The sequence below is a fragment of the Cherax quadricarinatus genome, chromosome 39 (genome assembly GCF_038502225.1).
Source record: "Cherax quadricarinatus isolate ZL_2023a chromosome 39, ASM3850222v1, whole genome shotgun sequence".
Taxonomy (NCBI): domain Eukaryota; kingdom Metazoa; phylum Arthropoda; class Malacostraca; order Decapoda; family Parastacidae; genus Cherax; species Cherax quadricarinatus.
Genome location: NC_091330.1, coordinates 16,983,393 through 17,006,217, shown reverse-complemented (window position 1 = coordinate 17,006,217; position 22,825 = coordinate 16,983,393). Strand labels below are relative to the sequence as shown.

Below are 22,825 nucleotides of genomic sequence, written 5' to 3'. Positions count from 1 at the left end.
GCCTAACCTCCATAGTGGGAAAATTTATGGAATCAATAATTGCCGAGACAGTTCGTAGCCACCTTGAAAAGCATAAATTAATCAACGAATCTCAGCATGGTTTTACAAAGGGGCGTTCCTGCCTTACGAATTTATTAACTTTTTTCACTAAGGTATTTGAGGAGGTGGATCATGGTAATGAATATGATATTGTGTATATGGACTTCAGTAAGGCTTTTGACAGGGTCCCACATCAGAGACTATTGAGGAAAATTAAAGCACATGGAATAGGAGAAATTTTTTCCTGGATAGAGGCATGTTTGACAAATAGGCAGCAGAGAGTTTGCATAAATGGGGAGAAATCAGAGTGGGGAAGCGTTACGAGCGGTGTTCCACAGGGGTCAGTGTTGGGCCCCCTGCTGTTCACAATCTACATAAACGACATAGATGAGGGCATAAAGAGCGACATCGGCAAGTTTGCCGATGACACCAAAATAGGCCGTCGAATTCATTCTGACGAGGACATTCGAGCACTCCAGGAAGATTTGAATAGACTGATGCAGTGGTCGGAGAAGTGGCAGATGCAGTTTAATATAGACAAATGCAAAGTTCTAAATGTTGGACAGGACAATAACCATGCCACATATAAACTAAATAATGTAGATCTTAATATTACGGATTGCGAAAAAGATTTAGGAGTTCTGGTTAGCAGTAATCTGAAACCAAGACAACAGTGCACAAGTGTTCGCAATAAAGCTAATAGAATCCTTGGCTTCATATCAAGAAGCATAAATAATAGGAGTCCTCAGGTTGTTCTTCAACTCTATACATCCTTGGTTAGGCCTCATTTAGATTATGCTGCACAGTTTTGGTCACCGTATTACAGGATGGATATAAATTCTCTGGAAAATGTACAAAGGAGGATGACAAAGTTGATCCCATGTATCAGAAACCTTCCCTATGAGGATAGACTAAGGGCCCTGAATCTGCACTCTCTAGAAAGACGTAGAATTAGGGGGGATATGATTGAGGTGTATAAATGGAAGACAGGAATAAATAAAGGGGATGTAAATAGTGTGCTGAAAATATCTAGCCTAGACAGGACTCGCAGCAATGGTTTTAAGTTGGAAAAATTCAGATTCAGGAAGGATATAGGAAAGTACTGGTTTGGTAATAGAGTTGTGGATGAGTGGAACAAACTCCCGAGTACAGTTATAGAGGCCACAACGTTGTGTAGCTTTAAAAATAGGTTGGATAAATACATGAGTGGATGTGGGTGGGTGTGAGTTGGACCTGATAGCTTGTGCTACCAGGTCGGTTGCCGTGTTCCTCCCTTAAGTCAATGTGACCTGACCTGACTAGGGTGGGTGCATTGGCTTAAGCCGGTAGGAGACTTGGACCTGCCTCGCATGGGCCAGTAGGCCTTCTGCAGTGTTCCTTCGTTCTTATGTTATGTTCTTAATGGTGGTAGTAGTGGTGGTAGTAATGGTGGTAGTAGTGGTGGTAGTAGTGGTGGTAGTAGTGGTGGTAGTAGTGGTGGTAGTAATGGTGGTAGTAGTGGTAGTAGTGGTGATAGTAGTGGTGGTAGTAGTGGTGGTAGTGGTGGTAGTAGTGGTGGTAGTAGTGGTGGTAGTAATGGTGGTAGTAGTGGTGGTAGTAGCGGTGGTAGTAGTGGTGGTAATGGTGGTAGTAATGGTGGTAGTAGTGGTGGTAGTAGCGGTGGTAGTAGTGGTGGTAATGGTGGTAGTAGTGGTGGTAGTAGTGGTGGTAGTAATGGTAGTGGTGATAGTAGTGGTGGTAGTAGTGGTGGTAGTGGTGGTAGTAGTGGTGGTAGTAATGGTGGTAGTAGTGGTGATAGTAGTGGTGGTAGTAGTGGTGGTAGTAGTGGTGGTAGTAGTGGTGGTAGTAATGGTGGTAGTAGTGGTGGTAGTAGCGGTGGTAGTAGTGGTGGTAATGGTGGTAGTAGTGGTGGTAGTAGTGGTGGTAGTAATGGTGGTAGTAGTGGTGGTAGTGGTGGTAGTAGTGGTGGTAGTAGTGGTGGTAGTAATGGTGGTAGTAGTGGTGGTAGTAGCGGTGGTAGTAGTGGTGGTAATGGTGGTAGTAGTGGTGGTAGTAGTGGTGGTAGTAATGGTGGCACAGCAGCAGCAGCAGCAGCAGCGTCAGTGCCGCCGCCAGCGCCGCCGCCGCCCCAGCTGTTCCATCATCCACCTCCCACATTTGGTCACAGAAACTGCTTCATTTTGAGTTTCTGGCAGAGTATAAGTGTGTGAGGCGTGGCCGGGGCCGCCACCATGGACTTCAGCTACCTGCTAGAACTGGCCAAGGACAACGACAAGTTTAACAAGCAAGAAGTAAGAAGAGCCCTCACCCTCTTTTATCTTCACTACGCTTTCTCACTTCATTTCCCTCTTTTCTGCCTTTTAAACTCAAATTTTCATGTTTTTCTGGTCTATAATTGCCTCCTTTTCTCCCATTTATTCATCTTTTGGGGTTAATGTTGAAGATGAAAGGTCAAAATTGATAACTAAATTAATAATGAGCCGATTTATTTTTCTCTACATTATAGTGTGTGATATAAAATATGTTGAGTATTAGTTTAAGGACCAAGATGATGGTAATGATTGTGTATGATGATTGATGTATGGTAGTATAGTGACCTTAAGTTAAGTTGTGGTGGGGGTCAGTGCTCCAATAACCCCATGTTCTTTCAAACCTGGTAGTCTGGGTACCAACTACACTGGCCAGTGGCCGCCGTATAACACCCCCGTGGGGCCAGTGTACGACCCCCTAGTGTTGAGTGTACAAACATCCCCAAGTGGTTAGCGTATGAACCCCCCTCGTGGCCGGGGTGCGAACGCCCTCGTGGCCGGGGTGCGAACGCCCTCGTGGCCGGGGTGCGAACGCCCTCGTGGCCGGGGTGCGAACGCCCTCGTGGCCGGGGTGCGAACGCCCTCGTGGCCGGGGTGCGAACGCCCTCGTGGCCGGGGTGCGAACGCCCTCGTGGCCGGGGTGCGAACGCCCTCGTGGCTGGGGTGCGAACGCCCTCGTGGCCGGGGTGCGAACGCCCTCGTGGCCGGGGTGCGAACGCCCTCGTGGCCGGGGTGCGAACGCCCTCGTGGCCGGGGTGCGAACGCCCTCGTGGCCGGGGTGCGAACGCCCTCGTGGCCGGGGTGCGAACGCCCTCGTGGCCGGGGTGCAAACGCCCTCGTGGCCGGGGTGCGAACGCCCTCGTGGCCGGGGTGCGAACGCCCTCGTGGCCGGAGTGCGAACGCCCTCGTGGCCGGGGTGCGAACGCCCTCGTGGCCGGGGTGCGAACGCCCTCGTGGCCGGGGTGCGAACGCCCTCGTGGCCGGAGTGCGAACGCCCTCGTGGCCGGAGTGCGAACGCCCTCGTGGCCGGGGTGCGAACGCCCTCGTGGCCGGGGTGCGAACGCCCTCGTGGCCAGGGTATGCCTAGCATGGGTCAGTAGGCCTACTGCAGTCTTCCACTCTTATGTTTGTACATTTTATTTGTACTTTATAATAGCATAGATTTGTAAATGTAAGCCAGTAAGCTGTGAAAGCATTCAGTGAAACATAATGTACAGTGTATGTAGTATAAACTGTAAGTTAATTTTTAGAAATTCTAACATTTTGTATGAGTGACAAATTTTAGAGATGCAAATTTCATTAAAAAGCTGGGACAGTTTGCCTTACCTAAGTAGTCTGAATGATGAAGATTTTGTTCACATTAATAATTCATCAGGTTAGTAACCCAGGATACTCAAAGAAAGCCAGTCAACATGGTTTATTTCCATGTGGATCCTTTGGTACTCTTCTTCAAGATGCAACCCACACCAATCAGTTAACACTCGCACACAGTCATGTGATGCTTAACAACGGGGATACATTCTGAGAAATGTGTCATTAGGTAGATTTTGTGTTGGTGCAAATGTTATAGTGTACTTGCACAAACCTAGATGGTATAGTCTACCACATACCTAAGCTATGTGGTGTGTTTGTTTTTTCATCATAGATTGGCTTGTAAGAACAAGGGAAAATGATGCTATCAAGAGGTGCAGTAAATAGCTAGGGATCCTTAACCTTGTCAAACCCTGTGTTTAAAGAAAAAAAAAAAAAAAAGACAAGATGTATAAGACTGCTGCCGGCATAATACAGTGGACCCTTGCCTAATGCTATTAATCCATTCCTGAGAGCTCAACATTAAGCGAAATTATCGTTAGGTGAATTAATTTTCCCCATAAGAAATAATGGAAATCAAATTAATCCATTCAGGACACCCCAAAGTATGAACAAAAGAAAATTTTTACCACATGAAATATTAATTTTAATACACACAAACTGAAGAAGACATGCACAGTTGCATGACACTTACCTTTATTGAAGATCTGGTGATGATTGATGGGATGGGAGGAGGGGAGAGTGTTGATGGTGTTAGTGTTTAGAAGGGGAATCCCCTTCCATTAGGACTTGAGGTGGCAAGTCCTTTTCTGGGGTTACTTCCCTTCTTCTTTTAATGCCACTAGGACCAGCTTGAGAGTCACTGGACCTCTGTCGCACAACATATCTGTCCATAGAGGCCTGTACCTCCCGTTCCTTTATGACATTCCTGAAGTGTTTCACAACATTGTCAGTGTAATAGTCACCAGTACGGCTTGCAATAGCTGTATGAGGGTGATTTTCATCAAAAAAGGTTTGCACTTTAAGCCACATTGCACACATTTCCTTAATCTTTGAAGTAGGCAACTTCCTCAATTTCTCTATCCCCTCCTCCAAAGCAGTTTCCTCAGGTGTGGCCTCTTGCTGTTGAAGATGATCTAGCAGCTCATCAGTGGTTAGTTCTTCATTGTCCTCCTCCACCAACTCTTCCTCATCCTCCCCACTAACCTCCAACCCCAAGGACTTCCCCAATGCCACAATGGATTCCTCAACTGGCATAGAATTCCCAGGGTTAGCCTCAAACCCTTCAAAATCCCTTTTGTCTACACATTCTGGCCACAGTTTCTTCCAAGCAGAGTTCAAGGTCCTCTTAGTCACTTCCTCCCAAGCCTTACCTATAATGTTTACACAATTGAGGATGCTAAAGTGATAATGTGTGAGTGTGGTGAAAGTGTTGAATGATGATGAAAGTATTTTCTTTTTGGGGATTTTTTTTTCTTTTTTGGGTCACCCTGCCTCGGTGGGAGACTGCCGACTTGTTGGAAAAAAAAAAAAAAGTGATTTCTCCAAAACTCTCTTAGAGTCAATTGATTTTCTGAGGTCACTACAAAGCACCTTTCAAACATAGCTTTTGTGTACAGTTTCTTGAAGTTGGAAATGACCTGCTGGTCCATGGGCTGCAGGAGAGGAGTGGTATTAGGAGGCAAAAACTTCACCTTAATGTAGCTCATTTCCGCAGAAAGTCTCTCTGCCACGTCTGAAGGATGACCAGGAGCATTGTCTAATACCAGGAGGCACTTAAGGTCTAATTTCTTTTCAATTAGGTAATTTTTCACAGTGGGGGCAAACGAATGGTGTAACCAGTCATAGAAAAAGTCCCTAGTGACCCATGCCTTACTGTTTGCCCTCCACAGCACACACAAATTAGCCTTGAGGACATTGTTTTTCCTGAACACACTGGGAGTTTCAGAGTGATACACCAATAAAGGCTTCACTTTGCAATCACCACTAGCATTGGCACACACCAACAGAGTAATCCTGTCTTTCATAGGCTTATGTCCTGGGAGTGCCTTTTCCTCCTGAGTAATGTACGTCCTGTTTGGCATTTTCTTCCAAAACAGGCCTGTTTCGTCACAATTAAACACTTGTTCAGGTTTCAGTCCTTCACTGTCTATGTACTCCTTGAATTCCTGCACATATTTTTCAGCCGCTTTGTGGTCCGAACTGGCAGCCTCACCATGCCTTATCACGCTATGTATGCCACTACGATTCATAAATCTCTCAAACCAACTTTTGCTGGCCTTAAATTCACTCACATCATCACTAGTTGCAGGCATTTTTCTAATTAAATCGTCATGCAACTTCCTAGCCTTTTCACATATGATCGCTTGAGAGATGCTATCTCCTGCTATTTGTTTCTCGTTTATCCACACCAATAACAGTCTCTCAACATCTTCTATCACTTGCGATCTCTGTTTCGAAAACAAAGTTGCACCTTTGGCAAGAACAGCTTCCTTGATTGCCGTTTTCTTGCCCACAATAGTAGCGATGGTTGATTGGGGTTTTGTGTACAACCTGGCCAACTTGGAGACATGCACTCCACTTTCATACTTAGCAATGATCTCTTTCTTCATATCCATAGTAATTCTCACTCTTTTTGTTGTAGGGTTGGCACTAGAAGCTTTCTTGGGGCCCATGGTGACTTATTTTGCAGGTGCAATCACTAAAAAGGCTGTGATAATGAGAAATGTTCAAATTGTATACTTGGAAGCGACCGCGATGGCTGGCTTGTAAACACTGGCACCCACGGAACAAGTGAGGCGGGCTCAGGCCGCACATGGACGCGTCTCGAACAAACCGCGTTGAGTTTTTTTAGCGCTAGCCGAGGCAAAATTTTTGCGTTAAAATGTATCGCTAGGCGGTTTTAACGTTATGCGATGCGTTCGTTAGGCGAGGTTCCACTGTACTCCATACTGGTTTTACAATAAACCTTTTTATGAGTAGAAAGATTACACTCTGGAATGACAATAAAAAGTATAGTACAGCCTCTCCTCGCTTAGCGACGTACTCATTTACCAATGTCTTTCTCTGGCCAGTATGCATACTTAAATAATGTATATTAGAGCTGATTTCCTCTTATTCTGTTTATTACAATATACAGTACACTACTGTATAAACATTTAAACATATACCAGAAATGTTATAAATGGTGCAAAGGTGACATTAAAACAATGGTTGACACAAACCCACTACCATTATAGTACGTATACTTCTTGCTTAGCAACGAATTTGTTCACCGATGTGGTCTCAGGAACGGAACCCCATCATTAAGTGAGGAGAGGCTGTATAGTAAATACAGTACATAAATCAGTAACATAGTTGTTTATCATTATCAAGCATTATTTGCTGTACATTGTATGTTCTATACTCTTATACGATTGGCAGCTCAATAGGTTTGTTCACGCCTTCGTTGTATATGTGGTCTGTCGTTGACTGAAACGATATGTGGTGCATGACTACTTATTGCTGTTTGGCAAACAGAAGCAAGAGGTGTAAGTAAGCCTAGTTCAGAATCTCCACTCTCCAGAATTGAACCACCACTGAGCCACTAGCCACCAAATAAAATACAGCCTCTCCTCATTTAACGACGGAATTCCATTCCTAAGACCTGGTCGGTAAATTAATTTGTCGCTAAGTGAGGAGCATACTATAATGGTAGTGGATTTGTTTCAGCCATTTCTGATATTGTTTTAATGTCACTTTGCACCATTTATAACATTTCTGGTATATTTTTAAATGTTTATAGAGTAGTTTTTTTATTATTAACACACCAACCATTTCCCCACCAAGGCAGGGTGGCCCGAAAAAGAAAAACTCTCATCATTCACTCCATCACTGTCTTGTGAGAGGCATGCTTACACTACAGTTATAAAACTGCATCATTAACTCCCCTCCTGCAGAGTGCCAGCACTGCACTTCCCATCTCCAGGAATCAAGTCTGGCCTGCCGGTGTCCCTGAATCCCTTCATAAATGTTACGTTGCTTACACTCCAACAGCATGTCAAGTCTTAAAAAAAACATTTGTCTCCATTCGCTCCTATCTAACACGCTCACGCACACTTGCTGGAAGTCCAAACCCCTTGCACACAACACCTCCTTTAGTATCTGCCGCCGTGTGCCATGCCACCGTGTTCTTTCATGTTTTTCATGGTCTTTCTTGTGTGCTAGAACTTTAAACTGTTCCCGTAAACTTGTAAGATATATCCCTCCAGCGCTTGGAACTAGTCTAGCAGAAAATAATATCTACCGAGTCAAAAAAGGAGAATCAGTGTACAATAACAAAGCATACCCATACTTCAGGGGGAAACTTTAGGCCTAGAGTGCTGTTGTAAAATATTATTAGAACTTTTTTGTCAGAGGAAAGACAGTCTCCCTGATAATAGTGTGTTATACATAGTGTTATAGCGTACAGACAGTGGTACTGTAGTAATATAGATATACTGTGGTGTATAGATAATAAATGATAAGGTGAAGTTTAAAAGTGAAGTGTTAGGCCTAGAGGCAGGTTCATTTTGTAAACAGTTGCCAGCAGTCGCCAGAACCTCTCAGGCAGGTCGACAAGTGTACCTGACATACAAATGAGTGATACCAGGGGTAAAACATTCCTGTTGAAATAAGAAGAGGTGCAAAATCTCGAGGAAATAAAAAAAGCGTAGTTTTTTAGAAATATGATAAACAATGTATAATTATTAGTACTTATTGTGATTGAGTGACATATACAGTTTGTGGTAAACCTGTAGTTAGCAGCGGTCGCAATATACACGACGAAAATCAAATATTCCTCCAATAATCTTCATTACAGAAGCCACCTGTGCCCAAACACACAAGTTATGCTTTCTGTATCAAACTGAACACATTTTACTCTGTTTAATATTTTTCCAGAGCCCTTTTCATGAGCTAGTCCAAAACTGCTCAGTGATCCACTAATCTGGATTCGCTCAGATTGTCTGGATTGCTGGATTTTGTCCAATGATCGGATTCAAATGGATTCGTTGATAACAAGGTATTTTCTGACTGGCTTTATTAACTGATGGGGCTTTACACGCCCTCATCAAACACCCAAACAGTAACTACAACAAATAGATACAGTACAGATAGACAGATCTACTGTTAAGGCGATTTAGTAAAAATATACTGTATAGTGATCCACAAACCGGATTCTTCTGAATTCACTGGATTCTGGCGGATTCAAACAGTTTTCATTGGAAATAGTCAAACCGGAAGATCTGTTAAAAAAAAATTAAGTACTTCCAGGAATTATAGACTAGCTAGCTAGGAGAGTTGTCAAGTATTGTAAGATGACCACCACCATGAAGATCTGTGTAGTCTGCAGAAAGGGTAAGGGACGAAAACATGCCTGGATTGCTTGCCATCTCTGTTTTAAATGGTCCCATAGTATATGCAGGGAGATTTTAAACCAGTGACCACACTTGACATAACATCAGAGAGAGGTTTTTGGGTCTGCCCAAACGAGATACACCTGTATGAGGAAATGACATCTATATTAAAAGACAAAAACGTCAATAAAAGATCCTTCTTGAAAGACATGTCAGCATGGTATGAGAGCTGGGAAAATATGATGGGTGGTAGGGACGGGTCTGTCTTGGATAGTGCTCCTGAGGGTGCTAGTGTAGTCCTGGAGGACAGTGCTGAGGGTGCTAGTATAGTCCTGGAGGACAGTGCTGAGGGTGCTAGTGTAGTCCTGGAGGACAGTGCTGAGGGTGCTAGTGTAGTCCTGGAGGACAATGATCCTGAGGGGTCTAGTGCTGTCCTGGAGGAAAGTACCCCAGAGGTTTCTAGCCCTTTCAGGGTTTCCGACGTACTAGTACGGCTTACGCACCTGGGTTATTGACATACTAGAACGCCAAAATTCTAGCGCCTTCAAATCTAGTGAGAGAAAGCTGGTAGGCCTACATATGAAAGAATAGGTCTATGTGGTCAGTGTGCACAGTATAAAAAAAATTCTGCAGCACACAGTGCATAATGAGAAAAAAAAAAACTCCGACTGTGTTTTTGGTTTAAAACAGCAACTTTGCACTGTATTTTCGTATGCTGTTTATGGTTGTAATTTAGTTTTCCTGGTCTCATTTTATAGAATGGAAGACACATTACAGAATTTGAGATGATTTTGATTGGTTTCATAATGAAAAGTACCTTGAAATTGAGCTCAAAGTAGCAGAAATGTTCGATCCATTACCTAATTTTTTGGTTATCCTCATCACCTTACTCTTTCCTATACATGTATTTACTTTGAATTTCCTTCTTTTACATGCCATAACCAACCTCTGCAACTACTCTTCAGAATCTCCCAAAAGCAGTGTCATCAGCAAAGAGCAACTGTGACAACTCCTACTTTGTGTTAGATTCTTTTTCTTTTAACCCCACACCTCTTGCCAACACACCAGCATTCACTTCTCTTACAACTCCATCTATAAATATATTGAACAACCATGGTGACATCACACATCCCTGTCTAAGGCCTAGTTTTACAGGGAAATAATCTCCCTCTCGCCTACATATTCTAACCTGAGCCTCACTATCCTCGTAAAAACTTTTCACCGCTTTCAATAACCTACCTCCTAGTCCATACATTTGCAACATTTGCCACAATGCCTCCCTATCCACCCTATCATATGCCTTTTCCAAATCCACAAATGCCACAAATACCTCTTTACCTTTATCTAAATACTGTTCACCTTCGTTTCACTGCAAACACTTGGTCTACACTCCCCTTGCCCTTGCTAAAGCCTCCTTGTTCATCTGTTATCCTGCTCTCCATCTTATTCTTAATTCTTTCGATAATAACTCTACCATACACTTTACCAGGTATACTCAACATACTTCTTCCCTTATAGTTTTTACACACTTTTGTCTCCTTTGCCTTCATACAAAGGAACTATGCATGCTCTCTGCCAATCCTTAGGTACCTTACTATCTTCCATACATTTATTAATTAAATAAAAGCTAACCACTCCAAAACTATATCCCCACCTGCTTTTAGCATTTCTATCATTTTCCCATCAATCCCAGCTGCTTTACCCCCTTTCATTCTACTCACTGCCCCACTCACTTCCCCCACACTCACAACTGGTTCTTCCTCACTCCTATAAGATGTTATTCCTCCTTGCCCTATACACGAAATCACAGCTTCCCTGTCTTCATCTACATTTATCAATTGCTCAAAATATTCTCTCCATCTTCCCAGTACCTCTAACTCTCCATTTAATAACACTCCTTTCCTATTTTTAACTAACAAATCCATTCTTTCCTTAGGCTTTCTCAACTTATTAATCTCACTCCAAAACTTCTTATTTTCAACAAAATTTGTTGATAACTTCTCACCCACTCTCATTTGCTCTCTTTTTACATTGCTTCACCACTCTCTTAACCTCTCTCTCTCTCTCTCTCCATATACTCCTCCCTCCTTGCATCACTTCTACTTTGTAAAAACCTCTCATATGCTAACTTTTTCTCTCCTACTACTATTTCTACATCATCATTCCACCAATTGCTCTTCTTCCTGCACCCACTTTCCTGTAACCACAAACTTCTGCTGAACACTCTTAACACTATAGTATTCTTAAACTTACCCCATGCATTTTCTACCCCATTGCCTATACTCTCACTAGCCCATCTCTCCTCCAACAGTTGTTTATATCTTACCCTAACTGCCTCCTCCATTAGTTTATAAATCTTCACTTCTCTCTTACTTGCTGTTTCCATTCTCCTTTTATCCTATCTACCTTTTACTTTCACTGTGGCTAGAACTAAAAAGTGATCTGATATATCTGTGGCCCCTCTATAAACATATACATCCTGCAGTCTATCCAACAATATTTTATCTACCAATACGTAGTCCAAGTACGTACTGTCATTTTGCCTTACATCATATCTTGTATACGTACTTATTTATCCTCTTTCTTAAAATGTGTTACCTATAACCACACCCCTTTCTATACAAAGTTTGACCAAATGCTCCCCATTATCATTTACTCCTGGCACCCCAAACAGGAACGATAAGACCTGTTATCCTGGGTGTAAAGGGGAGCAAGGAGCAGAACAAACACAGCTGAATGACTGAATTATATTTTCCTTCACCAAGTGTGATTATAAGTATTTACAAGTATGTACACTACATACAGTTGGAAATACATGTGTATAACATGGTAAAGCAAAAGGCAGACACAGCCTGGAGACAATGGACAACTGTGTTCAACCAGCAGTTGGGTGAAAATGACAAGGGTGAGAATGTGAGTGGTATCCACATCACCTTCGCAATTGCCAGTTCCACAATATGATTGGCTGATTTGACGATGGGGCCCCATAAATCATCAAACCCTTAGCAACCTGGTTGGGAAGGTAGCCTTTTATGAGTGTGTTCACATGCTCCAAATAAAGGGTACATAATCTTTGCATGCAACACCCCCACCCCAAGAAGGCTCAGGACTAGGCTTCCACCTCCAAGGGGGAAAAAAGAGCTTGAAACTGGTTACTAAAGGTCCCTAACACATCCTAACCTAATACACACATAAATTCTATACTTTTGATAAAGAATCAGCCAACTTATTATCTGGGCCAGCAATGTGCTTAATGGAAATATAAACACGTATGCAGTATAATGTGATCCTTTATTGACTACGTTTCACCCACACAGTGGGCTTTTTCAAGTCACAAACAGGATCACATTATACTGCATATGTGTTTATATTTCCATTGTGTTGGTATTTTATACCATTTATTTCCAATGTGCTTAACCCTTTCAGGGTCCGTCCCGTAGATCTACGGCTTTACGTTCAGAGTCCAAACCGTAGATCTACGCCATGAGCTCAGCTCACTCTGATAAACTGTGAGTGGTACATTTGGGCCTAGATATGAGAGAATACATCTATGTGGTATGTGTGCACCACATAAAACAGATCCTGCAGCACACTGTGTATAATGAGAGAAAAAAAATGAAATCATGATTTTTCGATTAAAACAGCAACTTTGCAGTGTTTTTTCGTATGTTTTTTATAGTTGTATTTGCGATTTCTTGGTCTCATTTGATAGAATGGAAGACATATTACAGAAATAGAGATGATTTTGATTGGTTTTAGCATTGGAAATGGCTTGAAACTGAGCTCAAAGTAGCGGAAATGTTAAATTTTTGCCGATATTCAAGAGTAAACAAACGACCTCACACGTCTAATACACGTCAGCTGGTGGGTCTAATATACATTCACAAATATGGTGATGATATTTATACAATTATTACAGTATTGCATAACAGTAAATCTTCTATTTTTTGGTGTGAATAAAAATTCATTATGTGAATAAAAAATCAAAATGGAATTTATTTGTAAAGCCTCAAAACATAACTAATGAACAGAGGAAATGTTAGTTTAGTGCTAGGAATGCCTACATTGTTCATTCTGGACCCTATTTTGAAATTGGAATATTTTGAATTTTGTGTTAAATTGGCCAAATTAACAATTTCCGATCACTTTATTTTGTAGTTGAAACATTTGACTTGGCGATTTCTTGTGCTCAATCGATAGAATAGAAGTAATACTAGTGAAATAGCTAAGAATTTGGTTGATTGGATTAATGTAATTGGCCTAAAATGGGAGTCAAAGTCGGCAAAATCGCCGATTCGTAAATATCGCTGACACATCAAAATTCGCGAGAGCATAATTTCGGCAATTTTCCACCAAATTTCGTACTTTTTGTTTTATTACCTTCACAAAAAGATTCTCTATGATTTCATAAGAAAAAATAAAAAATTTTTTTTTTGAAAATTCTTGGACACTGGTGCGTGACTCCAGATTTGGGCCTTGGACCCTGAAAGGGTTAATACATATGTTATAAGGTTGCAGCTTGATGGTCCACCTCATTATTCTTGTGATTCCTTATATGCTGAAGATAAATTAGAGGGTTGTGGTTAGTGTAGACTGTGACCACTTGTGAAGTCTGGCCCACATATATATCAAAGTGCTCCAAGGCCAGTACCAGAGCGAGGGCTCTTTTTCATTTGTAGAGTAGGCCCTCTGGTGCGGCTGGTACTTGGCCGAGTAGTAAGCCACAGGCTGCAACCCATTGTTCCCTGCTTGCAAAAGTACTGCCCCAACCCCAGACTCACAAACATCAACCTGTAATGAAAAAGGTTTGGAGAAGTCTGGAGACAAAGGAATGGGTGCAGTACAAGGTAATCTTTTTGCTTTTGTAAAAGCATTGTGACATTCTGGGGTCCAATTAAAGGGAACTTTGTGACTGGTAAGTGAGGATAGAGGGGCTGCAATATCTGAGAAATTTTTGCAGAATCTTCTATAAAATCCTACCATACCTAGGAAACGTTGAAGGGATTTCCTTTTATGAGGTATTGGATAATCTTTAATGGCAAGAACGTTAGCAAATTTAGGGGCAACTTTACCACTACCTTCTTCATGGCCCAAAAAATTAACAGTAGCCTGGCCAAAGTAAGACTTAAATAAATTAACAGTTAAGTGGGAACTCTGGAAGGTCTCAAAGGCAGCCTTAAGCCTAAACATGTGTGATCCCAAGTATCCAATACAGCAATAATGTCTAGATAAGCTGCAGTGCCGTCAAGTCCTTTAATAGCCTGATGGATAATTTTCTGGAATGAAGAGGGTGAGTTTTTCATTCCAAAGGGGTAACTGTATATTGATAATGACCTGGAATTACAAAGGCAGAGATTTCCTTCACCTTATCTGTCAAAGGTACTTGATAGTAACCTTTAAGGAGATCTAACTTGGATGCAAAAGTAGCCTTGCCCACAGAGTCGATTACGTCATCCAGACTAGGAAGAGGGTAAGCATCTGTAATTGTGACCTCGTTCACCTAACGGTAGTCTGTACACATTCGAAAACCTCCATCAGCCTTTTTAACAAGGATGCACAGTGAAGTCCATGGACTAGGTGACTCCTACACTAACCCATGCTCTAATAGAAAGTCTACCTCGTGCTGAAGTAGCCTCTGTTTTTCAGGATTAGCTATGTAGGGGAAGAGTTTAATAGGTTTAGAGTTTCCCACATCTACATCATGATAACCTAATGTACATTTTTTCAGCACATCCGAAAAAATATCATGGTAAGATTGTAGAAGCGCAATTTAAACTTGTTACTTGAATCTTAGATAGCCCCACCATTAAAGGTTTAGGGTCCTTGAGGAGGACAGAATTTGGAAGCTTGACATTAATTCCAGAAATAGTGCAGAGTCAGGGACATCCTCAGAGGTAGAGGACAGAGTCATTACTGGGACTTTATCTCGTGTATTAAATGCTTTAATTTGATTAATGTGGTAAGTTTTAGTTTTTGAGGTCTTGTCAAGGGGAGAATTTACTTACAATTTGCATAGGTCCCATAAATCTGGCTTTCAAGGTGTGGCCAGGTATAGATTCCTGTACCAACACCTTGTCTCCTGGAAGGAAGGAGTGAAACTGTGAATTTCTGTCATACCTCTGTTTCATCTTGTTTTGAGCTGCCTTTAAGTTAGCCTTGGCTAACTGACGTGCCACTTGCAGCCTTGAAGAAGGGTTGTAGAGTGTTGAGCTAACGTCTTCTCCCATCCATCCTTCCTTGAGCACCTGAAAAGGACCTCGTACATTGTGGCCAAAGATCAGCTCAAACAGACTATACCCTGCAGACTCCTGCACAGTTTTCCTTACTGAAAACAACAACAAAGGTAGTGATTCATCCCAGTCTGTTGGAAAATGCATACAAAAAGTTCTCATCATGGTTTTTAACGTCTGACGGAATCTTTCTAAGGCGCCTTGGGACTGAGGATGATAGGCAGTGAATAAGTTGTAAATTATCCCTTGCCTAGTCAAAGTTTCCCTAAAGGCTTTTTCAATGAAGTTAGTACCTTGATCACTTTGAATAGATTTGGGAATGCCAAAGCAAGAGATAAACTTGGTTAAAGCTTTAAGAATTGCTTTAGTACTGTATAAATACTGTGCATGGGAATTGCTTCTGGGTATCTAGTTACTCTATCCATAACGGTAAATAAGTACTGACCTACACAATCTATAATTAACTCTGCAAAAGGTTCTCCATCAGCAGGTATAGGCTGGAGAGGTGCAGGTTTAATGGAATGTCCAGGTTTCCCTACTTGTTGACATTCTCGGCAACAGCGGATATGATTCTTCACATCCTGCCTTAATTTTGGCCAATAAAATTCTTTTAATATCATATATATCGTTTTAGTAATTCCTAGGTGTCCTCCTAATGAAGTACATGAGCTATATTTAATATTTGAGGTCTAAACTTCATTGGAACCACTAACCCGTCTGCCTGTTGCCTACCCTCTATCTCCTTACCAGTCTCAGTGCAAATCAAATAGTTGCTTTTAAGTTTCTATTTGACCAAGTGATCTGGAAAGGATTTACCCATGGCTGCCTGAAAACTGAAATTCAATGAAGGGTCTTTTCGCTGTTCCGCTTGGAAGGACAGTCCCTCGGGCATGGAAACAGACACATTTGGCAATCCTGCAACCCTGGAATATGAAGGCTTGATCTGGGTCTGTTCACTAAATTTAAGAGGCCCTGGTCAGTTTTCCTTGTAAAACAAATTGGCTATTCCGAGATCAGAGTCGTCCAAGGATAGGTTAGCATTCTCATCAGAGATTCCTTGGGGTTTTCCCCAAGTTATGGCCAACATCGGAGAAGAATTAATCATTATTGGTTCTGGAGACTTACTAGAAGTGGTAATGTTATTACCCAGTAATAACACTGCGTCTTTCATTGGAAATCCCTCAGATACACCTACAGTCAAATATCCAGTGTAATATCTGCACTCTATATATTTTATGCAAGGGGACAGAAAAGATTGCTCCTACAAAAGCTTCTAACAGAACAGAGGATTGCAATGAAGTGTGTTCAGAAAGGCGAAGTATTCCCTTTCTTATAAGTGAGCAATATGCTCCAATATCCCTAAAGGTCCTGACTTCAGTTTTCTTTGAGTCTTCCTGAAGGAATATACGACTCGTACAGTAATAAGGGGCCATCCCTTTCTCTACTTCTTTCAAGGTCATGTTACTAGGGACATTATAAATTTTCCCTAATGGTTGGGGTTTATTTGGGCAGTTTGGGCGAATGTGGCCGGATTTATTACAATAAAAGCAAACGACAGGCTTGACCTTTGCTCCCTGCTGACATTGTGACTGATGCTGCTCTGGGTACTGTTGTCGGGATACACCATGTTGAGTGGTTTGTCGCTCACCAGGTTGACCATAAGTTGAGTAGCTTGTCTCACCAGGTGACATAGTTGGCTGACGTAAGCATTCTCCTTCCTGCCGGCACTTCATCCTCCAATGTTGACGATCTCTGCTCATGCCAGGCTGTTGAAAAGAGAGATGGGGCTGCTCAGACAAGGAGTAGTTGGTTTCAAAAGTATCAACCAACCTGGCTGCCTCCAGTGCTGTGGTTAAGACATGGTCCTGCAGAAAGACTCTAACGTCTGGTCCCACAGACTCCAGCAGGTTATCCACCAAGATAAGTTGAATCAATTCACTGAAGGTTGCGACACCACTTGCTTTATACCATCTGGTAAAAGCTGTGGTCTTCACCACCCGATAGTTGCTAAATTCAGTGTCATTTAACACTGATGTAAACTCCTGTGCCTTACCAAACGATGCTGTGTGAACCAATGACGCCTAATGCTGTTCAGGCCACCCTAAGACTCGAGCTTGGTTTTTGAAAGCTTCGAAAAACTGTTCTGGCTCGGCTTCATCAAGGAAACTAGGAACAAACTGTACTGCCCCTTGCAAATTAAAGTCCTTTATATTGCCTCCTCTCCTTCTCTCTATCAAATTCCTCCATAGCAAAAGCACGCTGCTCTTTAGTTTGTTCAAGATTGAGTCTGGCTAACTCAAGTGCTAATGAAGCAGACTCACCCTGAGACAAACTTGACACATCTCTTGCTTCACCAGGCTGCTAGTTTTGCTGAGGTGTCTCTCGACCATTCTGCAGAAACCTAAGTGGAGATTTATTAATAGTTCCTGCAGCTGGGGACACGTCAATCTGGTGTGCCATGTCTGCTTCTGTCTCTAATTTACTGTGAATAAGATTATGAAGTTGCGCCGCAGTTCGAGTTCTTTGATAATCAATGCCAATAGATCGAGCAATATGCCAACAATGCTGTAGAGAGAACTTAGGCAGGTTTAGTAGAGTAAACTCAGTCACTAATCGTCGGACTCTTAAAGGTGGCATTTAATCCCCAACCTGCTACTTGCAACACACTCAAGTAGCTATGCACAATACGACTGCAGATTCATTATAGCAAGGCTGACACGAATGCAGAGTACGCACATACAAGAGCAATAGCAAAACCAACTGCAAAATATTCACACAACAGCAAGATTGACCATAGCGAAGCAATTGACACGCCAAAATAGTAAGCTGTCACCGATCACACAATAGCAGGCCGACCATAAAGAAAGAAAAATGCAAAGCTGACACACAAAGTTTTGTAAAGCGTTGGCAAAGCTGATGCAATGCCAGACAGCAAGCTATTTGATGTTCCTGCTTCAGCTTCAACTCTAGGCTCAACTCCTGCTCTAAGTCCAGCTCCAGCTCTCAGACAGGCTACCCATATTACAACCCAGGAACAATAAGGCCTGTTATCCTGGGTGTAAAGGGGAGCAAGGAGCAGAACAAACACAGCTGAATGGCTTTGAATTATATTTTCCTTCAAGTGCGATTCTAAGTATTTACTAGTACGTACACTATATACATTTGGAAATAAATGTGTTCAACACGGTAAAGCAAAAGGCAAAGACACAGCCTGGAGACAGAATGGACAACCGTGTTCAACCAGCAGCTGGGTGAAAATGACAAGGGTGAGAATGTGAGTGGTATCCATGTCACCTTCACAATTGCCAGTTCCACAATATGATTGGCTGAACCTAGGTGCTGATTTGACGATGGGGCCCCGTATATCGTCAAACCCTTAGCGACCTGGTTCGCTGGTTGGGAAGGTAGCCTTTTATGAGTGTGTTCACATGCTCCGAATACAGGGTACATACTCTTTGCATGCAACACTTACCTACCAGATCCTCTCTAAATGCTTCTACTTTAGCATATAGGTCCCCTACCACAATTACTTTCACTTGGCTCATAAATTCCTACACACTCGCTTAACATCTCCCAAAATCTCTCTCTCCTCTACACTCCTCTCTTCTCCAGGTGCATACGCACTTATTATGACCCACTTTTTGCATCCAACCCTCATTTTAATCCACATAATCCTTGAATTTATACATTTATATTCCCTCTTTTCTCTCCCTATCTGATCCTTCAACATTATTGCTTCCCCTTCCTTAGCCCTAACTCTTTCAGATACTCCTGCCTTAATCCCATTTATTTCTCCCTACTGAAACTCCCCTACCCCCTTCAGCTTTGTTTCACTTAGGGCTAGGACATCAAACGTCTTTTCATTTGTAACATTAGCAATCATCTCTTTCTTATCATCTGCACTACATCAACATACATTCAAACATCCCAATTTTATAAAGTTTTTCTTATCCTTATTTTTAGTAATTTATACAGAAGAGGTTACTAGCCCATTGCTCCCAGCCTTTAGTCGCCTCTTACGACATGCATAGCTTACGGAGGAAGAATTCTGTTCCACTTCCCCATGGAGATAAGCAGAAATAAACAAGAACAAGTGCTAGAAAGAAAATAGAAGAAAACCCAGAGGGGTTAGTATATATATGCTTGTATATGCATGTGTAGCAAGACGTGCCTGCAACCCTGCATGTTTATGAGACAGAGAGAGACCAGCAATCCTACCATCATGAAAAACAATTACAGGCTTGTTTCACACTCATTTGGTAGGATGGTAGTACCTCCCTGGGTGGTTGCTGTCTACCAACCTACTACCTACAGTAATTTACTGTATATTATAATAAACAGACTAGAGGAAATCAGTTCTTAATACTATATATTTAGGTATGCAAACTGATCAGAGAGCCTGTCATAAGCCTGAGTCATTGGTAAACAAGTACGTCGCTGAGTGAGGAGAGGCTGTAATAATTACCATAGCTGGCTGTTGCCATACTGGAAATAAAACCAGTACAGCAAAACATGATAGGACTGATTAAAATAGATATATCATAAATTCTTTGACCAATTTAGAGAGCTTATCTTCTAAATATTTGCCACAGTATTTTCAAGCAGTAGTCCTCCTTTCTTTCAACGCACCAGCCGTATCCCATTGAGGTGGGGTGGAACAAAAGGAAAAAACGAGATTTACTCCTTTTAAATTTGGTAATATATACAGGAGAAGGGGTTACTAGCCCCTTGGTCCCAACATTTTAGTCACCTTTTACGACACGCATGGCTTACGTAGGAAGAATTCTGTTCCACTTCCCCATGGAGAATCAAGCAATAGTTATCTACAGTTAATAAAAGTATGAATTTCTGAAGCAAGCAAATGAACATATTTATAAAGCTGCATTATCCATTTCAGGCCTTGGTGAGCAGGTTTTCTACAAAGGTTTCCAGACCGAAGAAAGTGGAAAGACCGGCTCCTAAGTTGGAGGCAATAAAAGCTGTGTTAAGCAGGAAAGAAGAATTAAAACTAAAGGAGAATGAAGAGGCAAGGAGAAAAAAGGAAGTAAGTTCCTACAGAATATTGAGCTGACTATAAATTGATTCATGTTTATTTTGAGTAACCCTTTGACTGTTGCGGTCGTATATATATATCTTACAAGCCAATGTGTTTGATGTATATATACTCAAAAATTCTAGCGACTTCAAATAAAGCAGGAGAAAGCTGGTAGGCCCACATGTGAGAGAATGGTTCTGTGTGGTCAGTGTGCACTGTATAAAAAAAATCCTGCAGCACGCAGTGCACAATGAGAAAAAAAAACTCTAACTGTATTTTTGGATTAAAACACTGACTTTGAGGTGTATTTTCATATAGTTTTTATGGTTATATTCTCGTTTTTGTAGTCACATTTGATAGAATGAAAAACATACGTGTATTATAGAAATAGAGGTGATTTTGATTGGTTTTACTATGAAAAGGACATTGAAATGAAGCTCAAAGTAGGGGAAATGTTTGATTTTTGCTGATGTTCAAGAGTAAACAAATGAAGTCATTGTCCAATAAATGTCCAACTAGCCATTCTGATACGCAGTCATGAATGGGTTGATATTATTTATACAATTATTACAATATTGCAGTAGTCTGCATAACAGTAAATCTTCTATTTTTTTGTTTGAATAAAAATTCAAAATAGAAAGCAAGAGTAATATCAGAGGGGCCTGGAGATGTGACTGATGAACAAAGAAAATGTTATTTTAGAGCCAGGAATGTGTGCATTGTTCATTCTGTACCTACTTTAAAATTGACAAATTTTTTAATTTGTGTGAAATTAGCCAAATTGCCAATTTCTGACCACTTTATTGGGTAGTTGGAAACGATAAATGGGCAGTTTCTTGTACTCAATCGATAGAACAAATGGAGTTCTAAAGAAATAGCTATGAGTTTGGTCAACTGGAACAATGGAATTAGCTGAAAATAGGGCTCAAAGTAGGCGAAATCGCCGATTCATAAATATCGCCGAGGTCACCAACTTCGCAAGAGTGTAATTCCGTAAGTTTTCCATCAAAATTTGTACTTTTGGTGTCGTTACCATGGGGAAAAGATTCTCTATCATTTCATAAGATTTTTTTTTTGTTTTTGTTTTTTCAAATATTTTGTGACACCACGAGACACCTCAGGATTTGGGGTTGCGACAGTCAAAAGGTTAAAATCATTACAGTTTTTTTTTTTTTTTTTTTACAGTAGTTGCACTTCTTATTTCTATAGTTTTGTATTTCGTATATGGTTTTAAGTATGAAATGGGCATCATGGATGTGAATATTTTTGGAGAAGCAACAAATTTGTCTCATAACTTATTGATAACTAGAGTAAAGTAGACAAGGAGAATGGAATCGGTGGATACAAGAAGTGAAAGTGGATGAATTAAATGAAATGGGGGGAAAGATATAAGTAACTATTGAAAAAAAGGTGGACGAGAGAGAGTACGGGTAATGAGGAGGTCAGAGAGGTATGGGGGTAGATTTAAGAATGCAGTGGTAGTGTGTGTGGCAGAAGGTTGTGGGTATAGGAGTGTGGGTGCAAGTGAGAAGAGGAATGATTGTAGAATGGTGAGGTAAAGAAGGTAGTAAGAGAGAAAAAGTTACCATACAAGAGGTTTTTACAATGTATAAATGATGTACAAAAGGGAAAGTATGTGGAGAGAAAAATGAAAGTTGGAAAAAGTAGGGAATGCAAAAGATAAGCCAATGAGATAATGGTAGTTTTATTTCCAAATTTTGCTAAGGCTTAATCTTTTGACTGTCGGTGTCATATGCATGCATCTTAGAAGCCAGTGTTTTTGACGTATTAATATGCCAAAATTCTAGCGGCTTCAAATCAAGCGGGAAAAAGCTGGTAGGCCCACGTGAGAGAATGGGTCTGTGTGGTCAGTGTGTCCAGTATGAAAAAAATCCTGCAGCACACAGTGCATGATGGAAAAAAAAAACTCCGACCATGTTTTTTGGATTAAAACTCCGAATTTGAGGCGTATTTTCTTATAATATTTATGGTTGTATTCTCATTTTCTTGGTTTCATTAGATAGAATGAAAGATATATTACAGAAATAGAGATGATTTTGATTGGTTTCACGATGAAAAGGACCTTGAAATTGAGCTCAAAGTAGTGGAAATGTTCGATTTTTGCCGATGTTCAAGATTAAAGAAATGACATCATCGTCCAGTACTCGTCCAACTGGCCTGTCTGATATTCAGTCATGAATGGGTTGACATTATTTATACAATTATTACAATAATGCAGTAGTCTGCATAACAGTAAATCTATTTTTTGTGTGAATAATAGTTCAAAATAGAAAGCAAGAGTAATATAAGAGGAGCCTAGAGACGTGACTAATGAACAGAAATTTTTTTATTTTAGTGCCAGGAATGTCTGCATGTTTATTTTGGACCCTATTTTGAAATTGTCATTTTTTTAATTTGCAAGAAATTGGCCAAGTTGCCAATTTCTGACCACTTTATTGGGTAGTTATGATTGGTAAATGGGCAGTTTCTTGTACTCAATCGATAAAACAAATGGAGTTCTAAAGA

At 41.1% G+C, this 22,825-nt stretch overlaps 1 protein-coding gene across 1 annotated transcript in view; it reads left to right on the top strand.

Moving 5' to 3' along the window:
- The first annotated feature begins 2,117 nt into the window (after nucleotides 1-2,117).
- The window catches only part of LOC128686195 (protein SPT2 homolog), an 80,545-nt gene continuing 59,837 nt past the window's right edge, over nucleotides 2,118-22,825 (top strand). Inside the window, exons 1-2 of the mRNA XM_053773014.2 lie at nucleotides 2,118-2,330; nucleotides 20,162-20,308. Of these exons, the coding sequence (XP_053628989.1) occupies nucleotides 2,271-2,330; nucleotides 20,162-20,308 (207 nt within the window). The 5' untranslated portion in view covers nucleotides 2,118-2,270. The remainder of the gene's footprint in view (nucleotides 2,331-20,161; nucleotides 20,309-22,825) is intronic.